At 45.1% G+C, this 24,448-nt stretch overlaps 1 protein-coding gene across 1 annotated transcript in view; it reads right to left on the bottom strand.

Annotated features, from left to right (window-relative positions):
- The window catches only part of ITGA6 (integrin subunit alpha 6), an 81,060-nt gene that overhangs the window by 35,670 nt on the left and 20,942 nt on the right, over window positions 1-24,448 (bottom strand). The window contains exons 2-5 of the mRNA XM_015407256.1: window positions 9,568-9,695; window positions 7,974-8,053; window positions 6,410-6,668; window positions 142-273 (exon numbers count right to left, since the gene is read on the bottom strand). Of these exons, the coding sequence (XP_015262742.1) occupies window positions 142-273; window positions 6,410-6,668; window positions 7,974-8,053; window positions 9,568-9,695 (599 nt within the window). The remainder of the gene's footprint in view (window positions 1-141; window positions 274-6,409; window positions 6,669-7,973; window positions 8,054-9,567; window positions 9,696-24,448) is intronic.

The raw sequence follows: 24,448 nt of genomic DNA on the forward strand, positions 1-24,448 counted from the left end.
CGTATAAGGAAGTCCTTTTTACTAGAGAGAAGATTTTATTGTATTTAGCCATAGGCTAAATTACTTTCCCAGCAGAAACTGACATTATTACCCTCTGTTTGAATAGCAATTTTTGTAGACCTCCAAAGAGCTTAATCCTACCTAAGTAACTGTTAGCTGGAACAGGGACTAGGTTCTCATCGCGGCTGTTCTCATCACCAACTTCATAAGGCCCATCGTCAAAGATACCCATGTCATAAAATGTCTGATTTTTTTGCTCTGCCCGAACCACTCCTAGAAGGATGAAATGGCAAAAACAAAACTGGAATGAATGAAAAGGGAAGGGAGTGGAGTGGAGAAAAAACAAAGGTAACAATGATATAGTTTTGTTTGGAAGGGATGAGGGAACCACAGTTTAACACCAGTTTGCTTTGGATGCTGTTGCACATCGCAGTTTGTCATGTGAACAAGCCTGGAAGAGCATGAACAAGCTCATATGCACGCTCTCTAGTTCTTCCTACATGCATGGTAATTTCATTAAAGACTAGGGATGGGCACAGACCAGGAAAGCCCGGTTCAGTTCAGGAAGCCCCGAATCGAACCCCAAACCGAACTCTAAGCAAAAACCCCACCCAAATTGAACTGGTTCAGGTGGTGTTGGGCCCCGCCCCAGCACGCCCGCATCATCCAGAAGTGATGCAAGCACGTTGACCCTCAGCTCACAAACTGCAAACCAGGCAAAATCCAGCTGAGACTTTGGCTTGGGTTCAGGTCTGTGCCCATCCCTATGAACAACTTTCCTTTTGCAGTAAATCATAGGCTTGGATCTACAAATTCCTTCCATTCCTTCATATTCTATTCTGTATTACAAGAAGAAGAGCACAAATTGCCTCACACAGGAGCTAAGTGAATTGTATTGTCTCCAAGCTTGGCAAGGGGCTGCAATCAAACATCAGGACAAGCTGTAATTAAAATGTGATGATCTACAAATTTCGCTTGTTGCCATGTAAGCATGCTTCTCTGATTCCCCTCCCCTCAGAATTTCATTCAAAACTTCCTAGAAAAAAGCACAGAAAAGGAGCCCTGCTGGGTCAGACCAACAAATCATCTAGGTCTTGCATCCTGTTTCTAAAAGTAGACAGTCAGATGTCCACAAGGCCGACTTGCAACAGTCCACATCTCCTTACTGCTTCCCAGTATTGTCAATCATGGTGACTAAACAACCATAGATCTGTCATCTACAAATGTGTCCAACTTCTCAGTTAAGCTGGTGGCAGTCACCACATCTTGTGCTTGAAGTAATGTAACCAGTCAATTTCTCAGTGTTTGAAGTAATGCTTCCTTTTGTCCATTCTGAGTCTACTGCCAACCAGGGGTGTTGAACTAATTTGTTATGAGGGCCAGATCTGACATAAATGTCACTTTGTTGGGCCGGGCAATGTGTGCCATTAAGTGTAATGCCACATATGGGAGAGATAAACTTTATAAAGGACACAGGCAAACCCAATTGATGATACTATTTTTACACAAAATACAAACATGCTTTAAACATTAACACTCCTAAGGGATTTCCTTAAAGTATCTCCCTGATGCCCACCCTCCCACTTCCACCGCCCATTACTCATTAGCACTTGGACATAATGCACAGCCTCTGTTATCTGGCAATAAAGGTAATGACCAGTTGCTTGCAGGCCAGATAAGAGCCCTGGTCTGGCCAGTTCTGGCCCATGGGCCATATTTTTGACACCCCTCTAATCAGTCTCTGATCATCATGACATCTGTATGAAGCCACTTGGCAAACTGGCATTTGTTTAGTCCTCCACAAGCCTGGGCTCTAAGAAAACAAAGACCAATTGGCCAAGGAAGTTCCACTGGACATCATGGTCTCTTGGAGACTGATCATTCCAGGAAGTCTTGAATAAAATTCTGCCAAGAGAAGAGGAGCAACGAATGAAAGAAGTGTGGATCCATGCACAGGAACAAGCAGCGCCTCTTGACAATCACACTTCAACTACAGATTCTCCCAGTTTCCAGTTGCAGCCATTGCTTAACCTTGGCTGAGGTCAACAGAATAGTGCTAATTTATATTTCTGCACCATTAGAGCTCCACCACATCCAACCCAGTTCTTTGTTTATACTCTTTGCTGTAAACCAGCATGAAACTACAGCTTGGCATCTTGGTTTGCTGGGAAGAGCAGAAACCATCATTTGTGGTTCATACGTAGTGGCAAACTATGGTTTGTTGGAAAACCTGAAGTATTTAATTAGATGACCATGCATGGAAGGGGATGGGGAGAATCATGCAAAGCCAGGTGTCACCCAGACTCATTCAGTAGAAGCAAATAATGGTTTTCTGTTATGTCTACATCATGAAATTGTAGACTTGGTTTGAAGTCATATTAAGCAGTAAATATATGATACCAAGAAAAGTTCTGAAAGATGCAATGAGAATAGGATTGCCATGCCCCCAATGGTGGTGGGGTTTTCCTCACTTTTTGGGGCCCCAATCTGCCACTGACCAGCAGGAGGCCCCACCCACCAAAGAGCCCCATTGCACCAGGCACATCATGTGGGGGGCGCTCTAACATTTGGCTAAAAACTCTATGGTGACAATAAAGTTTTTGGCCAAATGCTAGAGCGTCCTCTACACGACGTGCCTGGTGCAATGATATCACTTCTGGGTGATATCATTGTGGTGCACATGTGCCAGAACATCCAGAAACCCAGGCTGGAGCCCCCCAGCAGCAGCCAGGTAAGGCCTGGCAACCCTAAATAATAAGGTATACTACTCATTCACAACAAAACCGGAATACTGCATTCATGATAAAGCATACAATTGTTATACAGTCACATGATTAATTTCACTTGGGGCATGTGGCATCTGCAGACTTTGGAACATTTCAGCAGTATTAGAGAAGGCAGAAGGCTCAGCAGGATTAGAGAAGGCAGAAGGCCTGGGGGAAATTTGGCAGAAGGGTGGCAGGTAGAGACCGAAGCTACGTGGAAGAACACCAATATGATAATAATACTGCTGCCATGAGAACTAAAATCCCTACATAAATGGTTTGAAAAGATGATATGCAAGTGGTCCCCCTACAGGTTACACACCTAAATATTCCAGGCATGTATATACAGATTGCAGGCTTACTAAGAAATGTTCCATAGAAATTAAAGGGGTTTACTCTTAAGTACATAGGAATACAATTGTAAGGGCAGGTTTTTTGTCCACAGCCTTCAGATTTAGGAAGTTCTTTAAGCATTAAAAAGCTGAGATTCTTTGGAAAGCAAAGTCAAAAGTGCATGTCCCGAGACATGGGCTGTATACTTGGTGCTGGGTATGTTAACATCTCTTGCCTGGACTTCTCAGGAAGCACAACCTTTCCCTGCAAAGTTCAAAACGATAGTTTTCTTCTATCAGAAGCTTCAGAGAACTACCATTAAGTTCTATTGATGGACAGGCCAGTAAAACTGGATAGGCTGTCACTGCCCACTGCCTGTATCTGGCAACTGTCAATTGGATTACCTCTTAGGAATTTGTTCTTATACTACTGATGGTTTACGATTTCTACTGTAATTGTATTTTCAGCCAGTGCTATTTTAATGTTTAGATGTATTTTATGTTATATTATTGTTGAATTTTTTATTACACAGGAAAGGATGCAGGGCCACACAGGAAAGGTTGCGGTATAAAAACGCAATAAATCAATCAATAAAATTCTTTCGTAAAGCACTTGTTTTGCATTCTGTAAGCAATGTGGTCCTTTCAACAGACGCTCCAGGTATGGCGTTTCAGTTGGATTGTTTTCCACTAATACTGTCCTCTGTGACTAAGGGAGCTAAGCTGGAGACCCATCACTAGAGTGGGTTGATAGCCATGAGCTAGATGAATCATTTGAGTGAAACACTATCAGGTGGTTTGTTCAGAACATGGATGCTTAAAAAGCGTTTAGAGTAGTTGTAGGGGAAAAGGGTAAGATAAAGATGGACACTCTACTCTGTACATTTGTCCACGGTGAATATATTTCAAAGTTCTAGCCCTGGTTTTAATTCTCTGTGATGTGGTGTGTGTGGAGAGAAGGAGCTATTATTGCTCAGTTGTAGAAGATCTGCTTTGGGTGCAAAAGGTCCCAACGTGTCCACTTAAAAGGATCAGGCAGTAGGCGATGTGAAAGCCGTCCCTCTGAGGGCCAAACGAGACGTAATGGCATCCTCATGTCTGACACAGGGATTCTGCCACCATTTAGAACCAGAAATGGACAATTTAAAAATGTTGTGATGGACGCAGCTGTTTTGGCACTTGAAAAGGCACAGGAGGGGGGCAACAAGAACACCTTGTTCCACCATGCTGTGGACCTGATCAGGATCAGTCTCCCATGGCATTTTTTAAATTGCTCATTTAATGCTTTGAAATACTGGTGAAGTTAGACACAAGGATGCCATCATGGCTCGTTTGGCTCCAAGTCCTTGGAAAGCTGCTGCCAGGCAGAGTAAGTACTACTGACCTTGACAGGACAATGGTATGGCACAGTGTGATAGACAGGAGGCTGTCTTGCCCCTGTAAGGTAAAACAGCCAACCAGCTGCTTTGCACCAGAACCTACGGGAGTGCTGCTTCAGCATCCAATCATCTTTCAGAGGGCAGAGGGCATGTTGGAAGGAAACACAGCAGCAGTTAGTTTGCGTCTGTTAGACCAAGGAACACGCATTACTCTGGTATTTCTATCTCTGTGCTTGGTCCTATAATCTGCACCCATGCCCTGTCCCAGATTTCAAAGCAGTCTCTGCTTGGTGGTAGAGAAGTCCGTCATAGGCACCACTACTGAAGGAACTACATGCCCCCTCCCTTTCCGAATAGTCACAACGCAGCCGAATGTTTTCACGTAGTCCTTCTCTCTCCTGCACTGGATTGCAAAGCACACATGAAGGTTTCTTATACTGCGTGTGGCAGGCTCCTGTAGAGGAAGTCAGGGGATCTGATCAAATTTTACAGTACAGACAGGTATTTCTGCTGCAGCAGTCATCCTCGCAGTTCCGATAAAGCAGCCGCTCAGTCTGATTGATGTTCCATGCTGGAATTGTCAGGTTTTTGTGGCACAAAACCAGTGTGTGGTTTTCACTCGTCCACCTTGTGCCAAGGCTCAGAGATTTTGCACGGCTCATGAGTCAAGCACAGGTGCATGCAGCAAGGATTTATCGCACCGGTCAAAGGTCAGAGGAGGAAAGAATTTCACAGCCGTTCCCTTAACAGGGCAGCAAGAAAAACAAGAGTGTTCTCTGTTAATACAAGAAACTGCAGGGGGGACAGGAGAAACAGTTCACAGGCTTTCACCGTACACAAGCTGAGAGAAATCCATTTGCTCACTAATGTCACTGGAAATGCCTATCTAGTGACATTTGCCAGGGTTCCCTCCCTTGCTTACTGCCTACCTCAAGCAAATCTTCCCTGGAGGGCAATGTATTTTTGCACAACTAGAAAACAAGACAACAATAATCCTGGCTATCGTTGCATCTATGTTCTGTCTTTGTGTAATCTTCCTAGGCACTTAAATATTCAGGACAGATATTCAGGGGGTCTTCCTGATTTCTTACTTTATCTGTATTCGTGTGCTTACACATTGAAGACAATACATTCAGTCCCGCAGGTCCCCCCTCTCTGGGCACCTTGGGGAAAGCTTGCGTTGCAGCTGTCCATATCCAGAGCCAGAGGAACGGACGTTAGAGTGGTCACTGACCACCCAGAGCAAGAATGCACAACAAATTTGCACTAGCCTGCTTTCTTCTTGTGTCCTAACTTCCAGCTTCTGTGTTCAGGGATAGTGTACCTGGAATTATTATATGCTGGGAATGGCTTTCACCATTCTGCTCAGTTTTCAGGTTCCCCCAGAACATCAGGCTGCCTAGCATGAGGCTGGGGGGGGGGAGCTCGAAGGAACTCACAAGCAGTTCTGACATTCATGGAAACACAGAGCTGGAAGGGACCCCAGGGGTTATCTAGTCCCCTGCACAATACAGGAAATCCAAAAGCCTCTTCACAAGTTACAGGGAACGCACGTGCAATCCACGTACAGCATACACCGGATTTTTCCTTACGTGTATGTTGAGTAATTTTCATGTTACATTCAACACACATGCAGCTGAACCCCACATTTGTCCAGCTATTGCTCTCTAGTTTCACTTGTAAAGTGAACATGTCTTTTTCTCACAAACAGATGCAGGCATGTAGTTGCTAGTTGTACGTGCGTTCACTGTAACACTGTAACCCTGCAATGCAGGGATGGCCTCATTTTTTAAAAACTTCTGCAGTTGAAGAGAAAGAAGAGACTCCATACCATTAAAACGTTTGCCACGAACAAAAGGGCTCAATACAGAGATTCGGGTATTAGTTAAGCATGCTTCTTCTTGGAAGAGTGCAGAAAACCTGAAGCCAGTACCTTTCCAGTTATAGGTGCCAGGTGCCCCGAATACAACGTAACGGTGGTCCCTGGTAAAAGTGGCAGCCACCCCTTGCTGGCACGAACCAAACTTCTCGTGGCCTCTCAGCCGGCCATCACAAAAACTCCAGTCCCCGCCATCCATGCCGTCATCCTTGATGGTGAGATCCTGACTTAGGACGTAGCACCTCCCAATGATATCTCGAGTTTCCTGAATTGTGTTGACGTACTGCCTTTTCTCGTAGCGATGGGCGCAGGTCTGCAAGACATTAAACCAACATTTTTGCCTTTGCTCAGGAAGGATGGCTCCAGAGCAAACTAATTTATGCAGTAGCCACATCATTTGCTCATAACTTTAATGCCAGTAGCTCACAAAGTAGAATTTTTGCTCACAAGACTCCACAGCTTAGAGGGAGCATTGATTGGCACCATAAAAAGAGGAAACCATCTACTCTGATCAATTGTAAAAGCATCACTAGGCCTTCCTCACAGGGCTGTGGAGGGGCAGAGACAGCATGCTTTCTTATTGATTAGCATTGCTAATCAAGGCATTCCAAGTTTCTCTTTTTCACTGGTGACAAATAAAATAGTAGATCATTTTAATTAAAAAAAAACTTAGCACAATAGACAAAAGCCAAATTACTGCATGGAGAACGGAACTGTGACTTCCCATTCCCTCTTCTCCTATTTATTATGCACAGAAGACAGGCTCTGAGATAACTGCTTGTAAGAGAACAGCTCTGAAAGAACTTGTAACTGACCCAAGATGACACCAGCAGCTGCATGTGGGAGGAGGGGGGAATCAAACCCAGTTCTCCTAGATTAGACACCTAGATTAGAGTCCACACTCTTAACTACTACACCAAACTGGTGTAAATAATTCATCCATCTAGTAAATAAATTTCTAGTAAACCCACTGTAAATCATTTTCTAGTGCATCCACAGCCAGTCCATTTCTCTAGCTATACTTCCCATTCTGTAGCCAGTAAATACTTCTGGTGCTAAAATGGAATGAAGGCCAACACCTGAATGGCACAGAATATGGTTTATGTTTCAGTGAGATTCAGAATGGTATAGTGGTTAGAGTGTTAGACGAAAGCCCTGGTTCAAATCTTCCCTTGCCATTAAACTTGCTAGGTGACCTTGGATCCATCAGCCTCTCTCAGCCTGCCTCACAGTGTTGTTGGGAGGGTAAAATGGTGGTAAGAAAAACCATGTGTGCTCTTCCTGGGTTGGAGGGATGGTTGGATCAAAATGCTCTAAATAAAACAATACAGAAGTCTGGCCTACATCACAGAGCGTGTTTGCAATGGGATCGGGGGTCTGGCCCTCCTAACTTAGTGACAGAATGACAAAAGGTTGCAATAGAACTGGAATATTGTCCTCATATACATCAGAGGATGGAGCAGAAATTTAAGAACAACTCTCTTTCACAAAAACACAGAAATATATATATAAATACACCTAATGCTGTGAATTTAACAGGATTAAAGGTCCATTAATAAAAAGGTCCATTAATAAACTCTAATTAAAAGTTTACAAAAGTATTGTCTGGAAACCTTACCACCACTTTCCCGCCTGGCCCTTGACTTCGGACAGTTACGCCCATCCATTGGTCCTCCTTGCTTTCTTTTGTAGGATCAGCTGGGGGGGAAACAACATAAAGGTGGATTTGTGTGCTTTCCCCCCAACATAATGGTTTCTAGAACATTAGTCTAGTCAGACATAAACATTATTATTTTAACTCCAAATCCCTTGACTCATTTCATTTAGTATCAGAAGCCACCTCTAGATGGCACTGTTTGTCTACAGTATCAGTCTTAACCGCCAATGCGGGTTACTCTTTTTTAGGATATGAGCATTATTTTGAGAGAATAATGTACTTTCAAGAAAGTACATGATGACCTCCCTTTATAAAATCCATAATGATCAGGATATTGTTTTTAATGGGCCAACGAACTTCCTCTGGTACAAATTCTCATTGAAACCTACAGGAGGCCTGGAATCCCAGTTTGTGGGAAGAAACAAACTCCATATTGCCTAGGACAAATGCAAGGTTTCCTAAACCAGGAAAATTTCAGTTGCACTCCATACACTAGGAAGGAAAGTATAAACAAAGGTTTGGCCTGATGTCTGATTCCGAAGAGAGTGTCAGCTATGCTGCCATGATTGGGTGGGGGGGATCCATTCTCTTGATCTGTAGGCCAAATGCTGCTTCTTCACTTTTGCTTCTGTACTGCTTTCTTATCAATGACCTTGCAGGTTGCCAGTGTAGTGTCTGGGATGCATGGAACCGTGGGAGCGCTTTCAGTTCCCAGCTGCGGCCTCTAACGGCCTGGGACCCCTTCTCCCGCGTGCGGGAGCACGGCTAATTGGCCTATGGAAGGAGTGGGTGCATACGAATACCCGATATCCCATTATGCTTGTAGGAACGTTGTCATTCTTAACAGTGACTTTGTTACTGCCTCTATAGCGCTGCGATAAAGTATAACCTTTCTGATAAGCGTGTACTCAGTTGTTGGCTGTGGAACCTGACAGTTGCCAACCAGTGTTCCCTATCAGCTGAGTTAGTGTGAGCCAGCTCACAGTTTTTTTAGCCTCAGGCTCACACATTTTTGTCTTAGCTCAGGAAGGATGGCTCCAGAGCAAACTAATGTATGCAATGGCCAAATCGCTCGCTTACAACTTTAATGCCAGTAGCTCACCAAGTAGAATTTTTGGTCACAGGACTCCACAGCTTAGAGAGCATTGTTGCCAACCCCCGGGTAGGGCCTGGAGTTTTCCGGGATTTACAGCTGATCTCCAGACTTACAGAGATCAGTTGCCCTGGAGGAAATGGCAGCTTTAGAAGGTGGACTCCATGGCAAATCTTTCTGCTGAGCTCCTTCACCCTCCACACTTCCAGGCTCCACCCCCAAATCTCCAGGAATTTCCCAATGCAGACTTGGCAGCCCTACGTCTGAATGTGCCCATAGGGTCAGAAAGGCAATGGAAGCCTGGTTTTAATTTGAAAAGAACTGCCAAGAGGTCCTAAAACACGGATCGACTAGTAAATGAAAAAAAAAATACATTTTTGAACTTCACAAAAAGTCCACATGAGGCCAATGATTTTCCTAGAGGAGGACAAGACGCTTAAGCCCAGATGTGGCAGAGCTCACCTCTTTCATCGAATCTTATCCGCGTGCACGGCACATCCGGAAGCAAAATGTCACAGCTGTACAACCCTCCCGTCCTATTGGCTAGCTGCGTCCGGAAAGCTCTCTGTCGAGGTGCCCCCACCAGCAATCTGTGAAGAGAGGAACGGCAGAACAGTCTTTGAGGAAGAATTAATAATGATCTTTTATAATAATATTTTAGGAAGAATTAATGGTTTCACAGAAGAACACCCACCCACCCCGGAAAAGTTTCCAGCATTTGCAAAGAGAAATCTGATTTCCCAGAAAACGTGGTGAAGAAAATAGACACCTTTCCTTATCTCTCTGTTTCAATAAGCAGTTATTTCCCATTAATGTATAAAGCGATCAGTTAGCGGCAGCACTGGCAGAGACTCTGTCGCCTATGGCAGCTCTTCTTCGGAGAGCAGGATTGCTTCCCCCTTTGCAGCCCACCTCATGGGCAGTGTTCCCTCTAAGCTGAGTTAGTGTGAGCTAGCTCACAGTTCTTTAGCCTCCAGCTCACACTTTTGTCTTAGCTCAGGAAGGATGGCTCCAGCGCAAACTAATTTATGCAGTAGCCAAATCACTCACTCACCGCTTTAATGCCAGTAGCTCACAAAGCAGACTTTTTGCTCACAAGACTCCACAGCTTAGAGGGAGCATTGCTCATCGGTACCCTTAGATAGGAAGCAGATGGTCTACACCTAAGCCTGACCATAGTAGCAGCCTGTTTAATAACATCCTTCCCACTGCTTTGATAGGAAGATATCTAGGGACCTGTCATCAGGCATGCCCTGACCTGGATGGACCAGGCTAGCTCGATCTTTCAAATCTTGGAAGCTTTAGCAGGATCAGTCATGGCACTTGGACGGGAGACCATCACGGAAGTCCACAGTTGCTATGTGGAGGCAGGCAAGGGCAAACCACCTCTGTTTATCTCCAGCCTTGAAAACCCTACAGGGTTGCCAAGTCAGCTGCAACTTGGACACATGAAACTGCCTTATATTGAATCCAATCCTTGGTCCATCAAAGTCAGTATTGTCTATTCAAGACTGGCAGCAGCCCTCCAGGGTCCCAGAGGTCTTTCATAGCTCCTACTGCCTGGTCCTTTCCACTGGAGATGCCGGGGATTGAACCTGGGACCTTCTGCATGCTCTTTCACTGAGCCACAGGCCCCCCCCCCAGCACTTTCCACCAGCATCAGGCATCACCAGCTTGGAACATCCACTACTTTTGAACTGGATGGCGGGTGGGAGGGGACACCAGATTTTTCTACCAAGCAGGGCCACAGAAGGTAATATATTATCATGACCTATTAGGTGTATTTGTTACGTATGTTTTTAGATGCTTTCCAGTTTTAATAAAATGTTCTCAAAGCAACTTACAGCACCGGAAGAATGCATTGCCATTACAGAACATAACTACCCTCGATCCATTCCTCCATTCCAGGTACCACCCACTGTACCTTTTGATCCTTTGCATCCGAACTCGTCAAGCATGCCATCTACTGCCACTGTTTCGACTTTCCACCTCCAACTCCCTTTCAACCCTCTGGCTTCTTCCCTCTGCACTCCACTGCAACCACCCTCACAGAAATCACTTATCTCACTGCCATATCCAAAGGTCTCTACTGTCTCCCTCCTTAACCACTCAGCTACTTCTAATGCAGGACTCCTTTCACATGTTTAAATTTCCATGACACAATCAGCTGTTTCTCTTCCAACCTGTCTAAATCACTCAATTTTTCCACTAGGAGAACATCTTCCTTTCTGTGTCTTTTTGGGGGTCCCCCAGGGATCTGTCCTTTGCCCTCTAGATGACCTCATCAAATCCCATGGCATTTAGTACCACCTATATGCAGGTGACACCCACCTCTACTCTGAACTTTCCTTCTTCATCACTGAATCCCTGTCACATAATTTATCTGGGATGACTTATTGTTCTCTCAAACCCTGGGCTGTCCAGATGGAACTCTTCATCTTTCCTCCCAAACCTTCCTCTCCTCAACAACATGACCACCCACCGAGTAGAACAGACTCAAACCCTTGGCTTTACCTTTGACTCTTCTTACTCCTTTGTCCTATGATTTGTTGCCAAGTCACCTCCCTTCTTTCTTTACAACATTTCAGAACTACGGGCCTTCTTGGCCTCCCTTCTTAAAAAAAAAACCCTGATAATACGCTCTAGTCATCTCACACCTTGACTGCTTTGACCACCTCCTCTTTGTTCTTTCATTGTCACACACCAACATTTTATCTCACTTGTTTTGTTTACTTTTGTTTGTATCCCATTTTTCTCCTCAGTGGGGACCCAAAGAGGCTTCCAACGTTCCCCCTTTCTCAGTTTTCTCTTCAGAACAACCCTATGAGGTAAGTTAAGGCTGAGCGTGTGTGACTGGCCCAAGGTCACCCAGTGAGCCTCCACGGCACAGGGGGGATTTCAGCCTCCCAGTTCCCAGTCCTCTATTATAACCACTACACAGTGTGGTCAAAATCATCCACCTTACCACTATGACCATTGACAGCCCTCCTTAAATCTCTCTGCTGCCGTCTTGTCTGCTCAGTCCAGACCCAGAAAAAACGCTTCATTCTGATACAGTTATCAGCCTCCAGGTGGGACCTGGAGTTTTCCAGAAATTATAACTCATCCTCTGACTACAGGGATCAATGCCCCTGGAGGGAATGGCAGACTCAGAGGGACTTTATGACATCACACCCCTGCCGAACTCCCTCCCCAGTCTCCACCCCCCAAATCTCCAGGAATTTCCCCAGCCAGAGTTGGCAACCCTACTTTCTTGATTTGAAAGCTTCATGGCTCCCCCATGCTTCCCCATCTCCGCTCTTTATATATCCCCATCCATCCTGACCTGTTACCTTTTCTTTTCAATCCCTGCTAAAGTGTTATAAAATGTCTTTCCGTGGCCAGATCAGCACCCACCCTTTTCTTCAATATTAGAGTCGGGGTCTAGCACACAACGGGGAAATGTGCACAAGAATCCAGGAGGAGGAGGAGGAGGAGGAGGAGGAGAGCGTGCTCACTTTATGTGGGTCAGCCGCAAAGAGCCGCTAGGTTAAGGCTGGCTTGGCTCACTATCACAGCACAATCCTTCATCCAAAAGAGTTTAATTTTACAAAACTGGCCTGCAATGTTCTATCAATCTCTTTTCTGCCTTAATAACAACAACAAAAAAGAGCCTAAAGTCAAATTTTCAAAGTGCCACAAATACCAGGCCACATTTACTTTGAATTATTATTACTGAAGGAGAAGTGCACGATTTGAGGGCAGGAAAGGCAACTCTCACCCTGATCTGGATTGTCCAGGCTAGCCTGTTCCCGTCAGATCTCCGAAACTAAGCAGGGTCAACATCGGTCAGTATTTGGATGGGAGACCACCAAAGAATACCAGAGTTGTGACGTGGAGGCAGGCAATGCCAAACCCCCTCTGAACATCTTCTTGCCTTGAAAACCCCATGGGGTCACTATAAGTCAGCTGCAAATTGACCGGGGGGAGGGAGAGAGAACTGTCACTAATACTGCCTTTGTTTATTAATTATGCTTTCTGAATTATTTATGGAATGTATGGGTGGTGTCCGAAATATTTAAGCACAGTTGCTACAAAGAACATGATCACTGACAACTCTGGTTTACAGAAATACTGCCAAGTAATTTTACCCTCAGGGCTCCACTGCCTTCAGCATCCCATTACAAACAAGCAAAGTATCACCAGAAAACATACCACATAAAATGAGTCCAGCAGCACCTTCCAGATTACCAGAATTTATTCCACCATAAATTTTCTGAGAGTCAGCACTAACGTCATCAGATGTTTCAAAGTACCCAGACCAGATATATTCTGTTCATTTTCAAAGTTCACAGAAGCTCATTGGCTACTAACATTAACACTGCAAAGGATCATTAATATAGATCGCGTTGGAGAAAGAATATGCTAGATTGTAGCACCTAGTCCCCGCAGGTGGAGCTTTGGAAGCTTTTAATTCCAGGCCTTTGGCCTACTGCCAATATAACTCAAGTTTGCCTTTAAATGTTGGGTTGGATCTCAACAACCCTGTGAGACAGGCTGAGAGAAAGTGGCTGGCCCAAAATCTCCCAGCAAGCTTCCTGGCCGTGTGGATTCAAACCCTGGTGCTCGTGGGTTGGATCTGCCAGAACAGTTCATAGAAGGCATTCATGAAGTAGATCTTTCCTCAGTCTGGGGCAAGTGATGCTCTGTATTCTTGGTGCCTGGGGGGGGGGGGGGGGGGCAACAGGGGGGACTGTCCTGGCCCCACTGATGGACCTCCTGATGGCACCTGGTATTTTTGGCCAGTGTGACAGTGTTGGACTGGATGGGCCATTGGCCTGATCCAACATTGACTTCTCTTATGTTCTTATCCCTTTTGTCATACAGAACATTTAGCCTCTTGGAAGGAAGGAAGGATCAAAATGGGATAGAGATTATGGGAGAGGTCAAAAACCAGATGGCATGCTCCCACTGTTCGAGTCTCAACCCCTATTCTCACAAGTGAGAAAATCTCCACAGAACTTTCTCATGGTTTACTGCTGTGTCAGTTCACATATCTAACCCAAGAGTCAAACCCAACCCAGGATCTGGAACTGTAGTCAAAACAGATACTTATGCCACCTTGGCAACCAACTTGGTGCAGAGTAGGGGGTACACATCTGAAGCAATCCCAAATTTGCAGAAAAAATCTGAAATCTGAGGGAAATTATACATCATGGAATCAAAATGCCACAAAACACAGAAACAATATCTGTAGCTTTAAGAATGCCCACTGGACTCTGTGGCTGTTGGGGGTTGCTTAGCAACCACAGCACTATTGCCAAGCATTCCAAGCCTTGATTACTGGAAAGCAAAGCAGTGAGAGGGAGAGCAGGAGTAGACTGGTAGGCCGAAACAGCCCAGGAGAGCCCCCCCCCCATCATCGTGCTCCCTGATTGGAGGAGTACTTGCCAATGACAGGCCCAGTAGCAACTACTGGAAACTCACTATGGATATAATTTAGCCTGCCTTGGCAGTAGTGGCCTTTAGGCCTGGCCCGTTGACAGCAGCAGCCACTGCACAACTGGGACCAGCCATGAGGTGGCCACTACACAACACAGCCAGACTTTTCATGGGAAGACAATGATGGGTAGGAAAGGAGGGGGGGAAGATGAAAACAGGGGAACAAATAAAGGTAGGTTGGCTGGTGGAGGGGAAGAAGAAAAAAAGAAAAGGGGAGAGGCTGTAGGGCTCTGTGCCTTTTAATCTATGACATTTATAGGTTTTATAATTGTTGTTTCTATTGTGTTTGTTTAATGTTCTGCTTACATTGTACTCCGCCTTGAGTTCCACAAGTCAGAAAGGTGGCTCAAAAATGTTTAAAATAAAATAAATAGCGGTAGCCAAGGAACCAGAAAGAGGAAGCACCAGGAAAGGGGGATACATTGGAAAATGGGATGATGGGGTGATATATATGTCCACACATTAAAATTGAAGCATAGAGATGACACAAGATATGTGAGTAGAGGGATTAGTTTCCTTGACATTTTGCAGTGGTGACCTCAGCTACTGTGACACGAAAGTGCCACCTCATCAAAGCAGGACTTGTTGCCTCAGGGACACTGCCACCTTTAGATGATGCTAACCTCAGGCACACTTAGACAGGAAGGAAGTCAACCTTCTCCTTAGTACTCAAACAAGCCTTTTTGTCTCTCTGTTTCTCCACCAGAAAGTGGCAAGTATGCAGATCAAGGCTGACATGAAAGGAGGACACTTAATGCAAAGGACAGGGTGAAGCGTGGATGGGAGAGGACCAAGAAGGCAAGTTCTTCTGCAAAAGAATGAATGTGGCAGGCTGGATGTAAGAAAAGAGAAATCACATTACATTACGTAAGAAAGAAAAACTGCAGTCATATCCTTCCAGATTACTTTATTAACCTATAATCTGAATTTATAACAGGCTTGGTGATATCAAATAGAGAGGAAATATCACAATAACAACCAAGAACTATGCCTATGGCAACCATGTATTACTACAGGGAAACTAGGCACAGAATATTTCAGTACAAAAAAAAAGGTCAAGCAGTGCTTGCATTTTCTCCAGTTTGCTTTCCTACTCCCACCCATACCTGTTCATTCCATTCTCTCAGCCTAGGTATGGTCAGGAGGAAGAAAAGGGGGTGGGACAAGGGGAGGGGGGCAGAAGGGTGACCCCAGTTTCCCCTTGTCATCTCCTGGTGGCCTCCACCACCACATATTCATGGGCCCTTTGAGGTTCCCGGGGCAACTCAAAATGCCACCCTAATTCCGTAATTTATTTCTTTATTTTTGGCTACATCTGTTCATGAGCAGACATTACTTGATTTTTAACTCTTTGTGACTCAAAAATTGTTATTTTTTTAAAAAGCAACACTGAGATTTTTCTGCAACCCAGGAGATTCCCTGATGTGCAAACATTACTTTGGACTTTTATAAGTCTTTGTGCCTCCCTCCAATATTGCTGTTTTTAAAAAAAAAAACAGAATTTTTCTGCAAACCAAGGGATTAGAACCCTTGGGACCCAAATGTAGCTCCCTGACATGACACCCATGGCTCTTCTGCACACCATGTCCCATAGTGGCACCCAGCCTATATCTCAGGAAAGTGGGACTGTGGTCCACAGTTGGTTCCCACCTTCAGAACACTGTCACCAGAGGAAAAGAAAAACTTTAGGCCTTCCTGAGGCACAGGCCTCATGCCAGGGATAACAGTAGACGCGGCACTTTTGGTTGATGGTATCTGTGAATGCGGCTCTTTGCAGCTTGCAGAGTGAGTTCCACTGCTCTATCATACCTGTGACTGGCCCTCTTTTGCAGACTTAACTTTCTGCGTATGGTTGCCAACCTCCAGGTGGTAGCTGGGGTTCGCCTGGGATTACAACTCCTCTCCAGGTGACAGAGAACAGTTTGCCTAGAGAAAATGGCCACTTCAGAAGGTTGACTCTATGGCATTAGACCCCACTGAAGTCCCTCCCCTCCCCAAGCCCCTCCCTCCTGAGGCTCCACCCCCAACACCTCCAGGTGTTGCAGCCCTTCATAGGGGCCAGGGATTTTTAGAAACTTAGATCTTTTCTCCTCTCTTCATTAGACCTTCTTTTGTATTCATTCCAGGCCTCAGTATAATAACAGCATTTAAGCAGGAAAATTGCAAGCCAGTAAGCCAGTGCTGAAGGCCAAGGTAGAGTCGAGCTGAACAGCTCCCATGTATTTCCCCATGGAACTTAAGACAGGTAGGAACAAAGGAGACCCAAACAGTGCAAAATACCAGCATGCTGAAAGTGATGAACTTGGCTTCATTGAATGCCCCAGGCAGCTTTCTGTATAGGAAGGCTACAATGAAAGAAATGGTGGCCAGGAAGCCCATGTAGCCAAGGGCACCGTAAAGCATGGCCATCAACCCTTCATGGCATTGCAGAATGATCTGTCCAGCCTGGGACTGCGTGTCCAGTTCTGGAAAGGGGGGAGAAATTCCCATCCAAACGATGTAGACACCGAAGTGAATAATGGAACAGAAAAGGACTATAATGTCTGCCATACTCTTCCCCAGCTGTGTCCTTGTCCTGTTCCCTGGCTTTGTGATGATTAAGGCAGGTGAGCAAAGTTCCCCAACTCCCCTCCTGATCCCCATTTTACTCTTCCCCAAGAGTCCTTGGCATTGGATAGGGCTTCTGATTTTAATGGGATCATTTTAATTCCTCTCACCCCAATCCAGTCAGAGAGATGGAAACAGGAAACACGCCTGGAAGCCCCCAACACTGATATCACTGCCAGTGTTCCCTCTAAGCTGAGTTAGAGTGAGCTAGCTCACAGTTTTTTAGCCTCCAGCTCACACATTTTTGTCTTAGCTCAGAAAGGATGGCTCCAGAGCAAACTAATTGATGCAGTAACCAAATAACTCGCTCACAACTTTAAGGCCAGTAGCTCACAAAGAAGAATTTTTGCTTACAAGACTCCATAGCTTAGAGGGAACATTGATCACTGCCCAAGCCCCCCATTCCCATTCCATATTTGAAAGGGCTCCCTGTGACGGACAGGCTAGATTCTGCCTCTCTCCAAAAGCAACCAATGACAGTGGAGAGAATGTTGAGAGAAGGAGACTTGAAAAACGGGAGTTAAAAAATGACAGTTAAGGGGCTGGCAGCAGAGAGGAGGTGACAGTTTAAGGGATGAGGTGAAAAGGGTTTGCCTGACTGACCTGACCTGTACAGAGAAGCTGCTTGGAATAGGCTGAAAATTGTAATTTGTAACTAAAGTATCCCAGTTGCAGGTATAGGAATTCAGTTCAAAAGTTGAATGGAAGTGAAATGTTGTTCCTTAGACTGTACTTTCCTTTGTGTTTTGTTCTTATAAATAAAAGTTTCTTGTTTTGATTAACCCTGTGGGCTGTGTGCCTAAGGGAAAGAAGCAAAGAAGCACACACATACAATTTAATATCTTGGTTTATACACATATATTATAGGATGTGAACAAATGCTTAACAGTGAGTGATTGGAACAGTGTTTGAGATGAATAGCTCTGTGGTGAGGGCTGATTATAAAAGGGGGCTGGGCTACCCTGTCTGTGGATGTCTCCGGGAGTGAGAGAAAGGACCTGAGGCATGAGGTGGTGGTCGTGACTCTCTGTAGATTTCAAAAGAGACAAGAAGGGTGGTGTGACGTCCTGACCTACGTATAACGTGTACCCTCAATAAGAGAAGTTGTAGAGGGTGGTAGGCACTCTGTGTGAGTGGACAACAGGCATCCCCCCCCCCTCTTTTTGGGTATCTAGTCTTGCATATGATTAAGTGCATCTATTGGGGCTTTTGCGGGTTGCCCAGTAAATCAATTGCTTTCAATCCACAACACACACTCAAAACATGTCTGGGTTTTGTTTTGATTAGTTCTCAAACCTTTCTAAATCTTACCCATCTAGCATGTTTTCATGGTACTGTTGGCCATTGCTGGCTATGCGCTGTAATAAATTCAATTCATTCATTCATTCATTCATTCATTCATTCATTCATGGTACTGTGGGTGTCTCACAGTGGCCCAGTGATTACAGTGTCAGGCTACGATCCAGGAGATCCAGGGTCAGACCTCCACTCTGCCACAGAAGCTCACCTGGTGACCTTCAGCCAGTCACTATTTCTCTCACAGGGTCCTTAGTGAGCACGTCATTCACTAATTATACAAAAGATTTACAGCTTAATTCGCTACTTATATAAAAGATTTGCACCCCCTACTCTGCACCAAGTCGGTTGCCAAGGTGGCATAAGTATCTGGGCAAAAGTAATATACAGAAGTAACCAACAGTCACACAACTTTTAAAACCATGGTAATGTCTGTGATTTTTCATTTCCAACAACTATAAAACAGAAATCAAGGTTAAAATTTACCACTGAACACTGATAAGCCTTCTAATACAATTGGCAGCCAGGTTTGGGTGTTCCCTGGACAAATATTTATTTCCTTTTGAACTTCAACCCAGGCAGTTGGGTGCCAAGCTGACCATCTGCCTTGAGTCAAACGTGCTTGTCAGTTCAGAAACAAACTGCAGCTGCACCTTGCTGCTGATGCCAACCAACACCTGACCAGTGAAAGTCCCATTTGGAAAAAAAGACACTGCTAAAATCTAGGAAGACCATTGCTTTCATTTAAAAAGTTGAAGAAGAGAAGGTTTTTATACCCCACTTTTCTCTACCTTAAGGAGCCTCAAAGTGGCTCCTTCCCTTCCTCTCCCCCCAACGGGCACCTTGTGAAGTAGGTGGGGCTGAGAGAGTTCTGAGAGAGCTGTGACTGACCCAAGGTCACCCAGCAGGCTTCATGTGGGGGAGTGGGGAATCAAACCCGGTTCTCCAGATCAGAGTCCGCCACTCCTAACCACTACACTGGCTCTCTTGAAATCACAGACAGTTCTCAACATTTGACCCAAACAACTTTGCAGACATTCTGACATTATAATGTCATAGCTTTAGCTCAAAGTCAAATTTAAAAAATGGAATTTAGAAAACCAGTGGAGTTTGGGCACAATAATCCATGAAGTATGTCTTCAACAGGGTTGACCTAAGCACACCTAAACCCTTCCAAGTCTCTTGAAATCAGTGGGCTTAGACGTTTGTAACTATGCATGGGATGGCATGATAACATTATCCAAAGGCCTGGCTTATACAAATCATCACAAGAATAATGCCCTAAAAGGTGAATCCAGGGAATTTATACACCAGCAAGCAATGACAGTTGTAATTTTCATGCCATCTGAAGAAGAACTTGAAACCCAATTGCAACACTTGAAGATTGTTCATTATGATAAAATCCATGGAATAGTGTTCCAGGGTTAGAGTCGGTCAGAGGACGATGCAAAGGTAATGCCACCAATCACTTACCCATGGCTAAATAATCCAGATGAGCCATAAGGTCACATGCAACCTCCACCATTCCTTCCTTCCAAACCATGAATTCTCACCAGCAGATTTAACCAGATGATTTCAAATATTGGTATGAACAGGAACCAAGGTTAGCCTTATGTGTAACCTTGGGGCCAATTGGGGAACTTTAGAATGGGCAGGATGGGGATTAGGAGTGCACAATTCCATGTCCCGCTTCTTGGTTAAGCTATTAGTAGCACTACAGATGCACTAGTGGAACCTATATGTTTTAAAACTACACCATTAAGTTGTGGGAATCTGGATGCATCCATCCCACTCCAATTCTACATAATTTTTGGAAGAGGAAGAAGAAGAGGAGGAGGAGGAGGAGATTGGATTTATACCCCGTCCTTCACTACCCAAAGGAGTCTCAGAGCAGCTTACAAACCCTTTTCCCTTCCCCTCCCCACAACAGACACCCTGTGAGGTAGGTGGGGCTGAGAGAGCTCTGACAGAAACTGCTCTTTTTCAAGAACAGCTGTGCCAGGACTACAGCTCGCCCAAGGTCATCCAGCCAGGTGCAAGTGGAGGAGTGGGGAATCAAACCTGGTTCTCCAAGATTAGAGTCCGCGCACTTAACCACTACACCAAACATAACAGTTATATAATTTAATCATGCCATAAATATTGCCCTGCTAGATCAAATTAAATTCAACTCAAATGATTTAGAGGTTGTCCTTTGCCTAAGACAGAAGGCACACTCCTCTCAAGGACTGGGTACTTCCCTGGTGACTTGATGTAATCTTTGACAGTCATTATTATCTATCCAAAACAAGGTGTGCTTGATATGGATCCTATCCGAGCATGCCTTGAAAGAATCTTGCTTGTCCCAACCTTAACCCAGTGATGGGATGCACTGCTTGTTTGGTGTAGTGATTAAGTGTGCAGACTCTAATCTGGGAGAACAGGGTTTGATTCCCCACGCCTCCACTTGCACCTGCTGATGTGACCTTGGGTCAGTCACAAGCTCTGGCACAGCTGTTCCTGAAAGAGCACTTTGTGTCAGAGTTCTCTCAGCCCCACCCACCTCACAGGGTGTCTGTTGTGGGGAGGAGAAGGGAAAGGAGTTTGTAAGCCACTCTGAGACTCCAAGTGAAGGGCGGGGTATAAATCCAATCGCTTCTTCTTCTTCTGCTTCCTTGAGAGTCACAAGCTTTGGGCCATGTTCTCCAGGAGCAGGAACCTGTACATGTAGGGGGATCCTTTGGTTGCATCCCATGGAAAGTAGGTACCAGGTAAAGCTTAGACCTCCGACTTGAGAGATATTGGTAATGCTGAAAAAAAGGTAGCCATTGGTAGAACCTGGAATTCCAACTGCACCCCAGCAACAAAGACATCTATCATGGCTCCCTGTAGGTGGACTAGGCCCAAAAATGTTACACATAATCTATCCAGTTTTGTATTGCCTTTCCTGATACTTTGAAGCTGTAGTGCTTAAGAACACGGACTCTAATCTGGGAGAACTGGGTTTGATTCCCCACTCCTCCACATGCAGCTGCTGGTGTGACCTTGGGTCAGACATAAATTCTTTCAGAGTTGTTCTCTCAAGGGCACGTCTCAGGAGACCTCACTCAGCCCCACCTACCTCACAGGCAATGTTCCCTCTAAGCTGTGGAGTCTTGTGAGCAAAAATTCTACTTTGTGAGCTGCTGGCATTAAAGTTGTGAGCGAACGATTTGGCAGCTGCATGAATTAGTGTGGACTGGAGCTGTCCTTCCTGAGCTAAGACAAAAATGTGTTAGCTAGAGGCTAAAAAACTTTGAGCTAGCTCACACTAACTCAGCTTAGAGGGAACACTGCTCACAGGGTGTCTGTTGTGGGGAGAGGAAGGGAAAGGAGATTGTAAGCCACTTTGAGACTCCTTCAGGTAGTGAAGGGTGGGGTATAAATCCAATATCTTCTTCTATCCAGTATCACACCCAGATGTTCCAAGTCTCTAGACCAGGTAAAGGGAGCATTGGTTTGTGTTGACAATGAACAGATAACTCTTCAAATGGGAAAGTGTGACTATCATGTTCCTGGCACCTTCAGTCTCTGTCCCTGATCAGGCTGTCTAAATCGGTGGTCTTCAACTTTTCCTGACACAGGGCCCACCTTTAACACCCAGTTGGTAGCATAGGACTCACTGAGCTAGAAGCACATCACAGGTAGTAAAAGGTGGTGGTCAGATGGCGTGATTATAGCGCTGTTGACACGCCTCAAATATTACCCGGGTTTATTTATTCCGTAGTGACATGATCAGACACCCAGTGCTCACCCCATGGTCTGCCCTCTTTACACTTGCTGGCACGCAAGTTTTTTTTTTTAAGCAGGCAGGGAACATTGGAGGACTGACTAGTGGAGGGGACAGAACCAGGCCAGGCCGAGGGAAGGGAATGAAGGCCAGGGACAGCTTTTGTGGAGAGAAGGCCCCAGAACCCACCTAGGCTAAAAGAAATTGTCTCCACCACTGAGTAACTTGACCTCACTAACCTGCTGGTTCTTTCAGTGAGTGTGGAAGGAAAGACAGGAAGCGTGGCACCATTGCTCTCTACACATATGCATGAGCAGCAGGGCCTTCCAAAAAGCAACAAAAAATGTGTCTCCATAGGAACCTCCTGAGCCAGCAGGTGGGGCTCTGCAACCCACCTGAGGGGGTGTGACCAAATGGTTTAATCCCAGCAGCCCAAGTAAAGGCCACATCAACATCTGAGACCTGCTTCTCTGGAGCCCTTTACGATGGGTGGCACTCATAGCACAGGGCAGCACAGCCACAGCTCTTAGAATACTTACTCAGAAGTAAATCCCACTAAAACCAATAGCTAGAACTGAGCCGTAAATGTCTTCTAAGTCCAATATTCTACCTCAACCCATTAATGCTAGCCTGGCCTAGTAAAACAGAAATGCAATGCAATTCATGTCCTTGGTGCAACTGCCTTTATTTTTTTGTTAAAAGTCCATTCTCCAAGGAAAGTTTCTTTTATTTGGACTTCATTTTCATTCTGCTTCCATCTTCCCCTGGTTTTACTAGTTCTGGAACCATGCCTCTCAAACTGCCCAGTGTATGCCCCAGTTTCAAGATGTTTAAGGAAAGTAAAGCTTCGAGTCCACTTTCATTTTAATTCTGGCTACGGTTGGCTCTTTTTGTAAGAATAGTCTTGCAAAGGAAAAAGGGTTCTTGGACTGGCCTCTGGTTAGATTTTTTTTTTAATGAAAAAAGGGGGAAATCGGTCAGACTTTGCAGCTTCGAAAAGATTGCTCCTGTTAAAGATGCCAAACACTTTAATGGGGACAGTGATGTAGGAAGTGTTCTGTTTTGCCTTTTGTTAGATGAAGAAACCAGACCTGAATGAATTAAGTCTGGAAAACACGCTGCTCTTTTATTAGCCTTACAATAAATAGCACTGATAGGAAACCCATTTCCTTGCTATGACTCACTCTCTATATGCCTCTGGTCCACACTCCAAGTTGCTCCAAAAGTCTGTGGCTTGGATCCAGGCTAAATTGGCAATTTCCAGTTATTCTGTTCTCCCTTTCCGCTGTAGATCCCCTTTGTGTTTTTCCTCAGGGTTCCCTATCCTCACAGGAGCACCACTCTGGGATAATCTTTGTGAGGGGGGAAGCCAAAAACTTCCATTCCACTGATGGAAACTTTAGTTGGGATCCAACACGAAGGGGGTCATTCCACCAGGATAGCAGCACTACAATTGGCAAAAGAAGAGAGGGCAATTTTCACTGATGTAACCCTCCCAATGCAGACCCCCCCACACACTGTGTTCCCCCATGCATGTCCTGAGGCAGGCCTGTATCCATGGGGGGGCAATTGGGGGCAATGCCCCCCACAGATTAGCTATGCCCCCCGACAAAGTTTGTAGCCTGCCACAAATTTTGTTAGTGTTTAAGATGCTACTGAATTCTTGCTCTTTTCTACTGCTAAGGATCTCTGGGGCAATCTCCCATTCCTGGGGACAAAATAAGCCGATCATCTCCGATCAGTGTGGACCCTTTATAAGACCCTTTGGTCTTGGGTGATGCCCTATCATGGCGACCCTTCACACCAATACCCAAGAGAGCATAAGCTGACTTTTCTATATGACGTTTCAGAGAGCTAGAAGATGCTCATCGTTTTGGACAACAGACAGGACATCACAATCTGTTGCTTGGCTATAATTATTATTACCAGACAGCATTGTGCACTGGTTAAAGCATCGTACTAGGACCTGGGTTCAAATTCCTACTCTGCCATGGAAGCTTGCTGAGTGACCTTGGGCCAATCACACACTCTCAGTCTATCCTACTTCACAGGGTTGTTGTGAGAATGAAATGAAAGAGAGGAAAACCATGTGAGCTGCTTTGGATAAAGGGAGGGTATAAATGAAGTAAGTGAATAAATAAATAAATCATCAAGATAAGGCAAGAAACAGTACAAGGCGAAAGGGAGAAGGAATAACATACCAGCTCTAAG

The sequence above is a fragment of the Gekko japonicus genome, unplaced genomic scaffold (assembly GCF_001447785.1).
Source record: "Gekko japonicus isolate JY-2015 unplaced genomic scaffold, Gekko_japonicus_V1.1 scaffold66, whole genome shotgun sequence".
NCBI lineage: Eukaryota > Metazoa > Chordata > Lepidosauria > Squamata > Gekkonidae > Gekko > Gekko japonicus.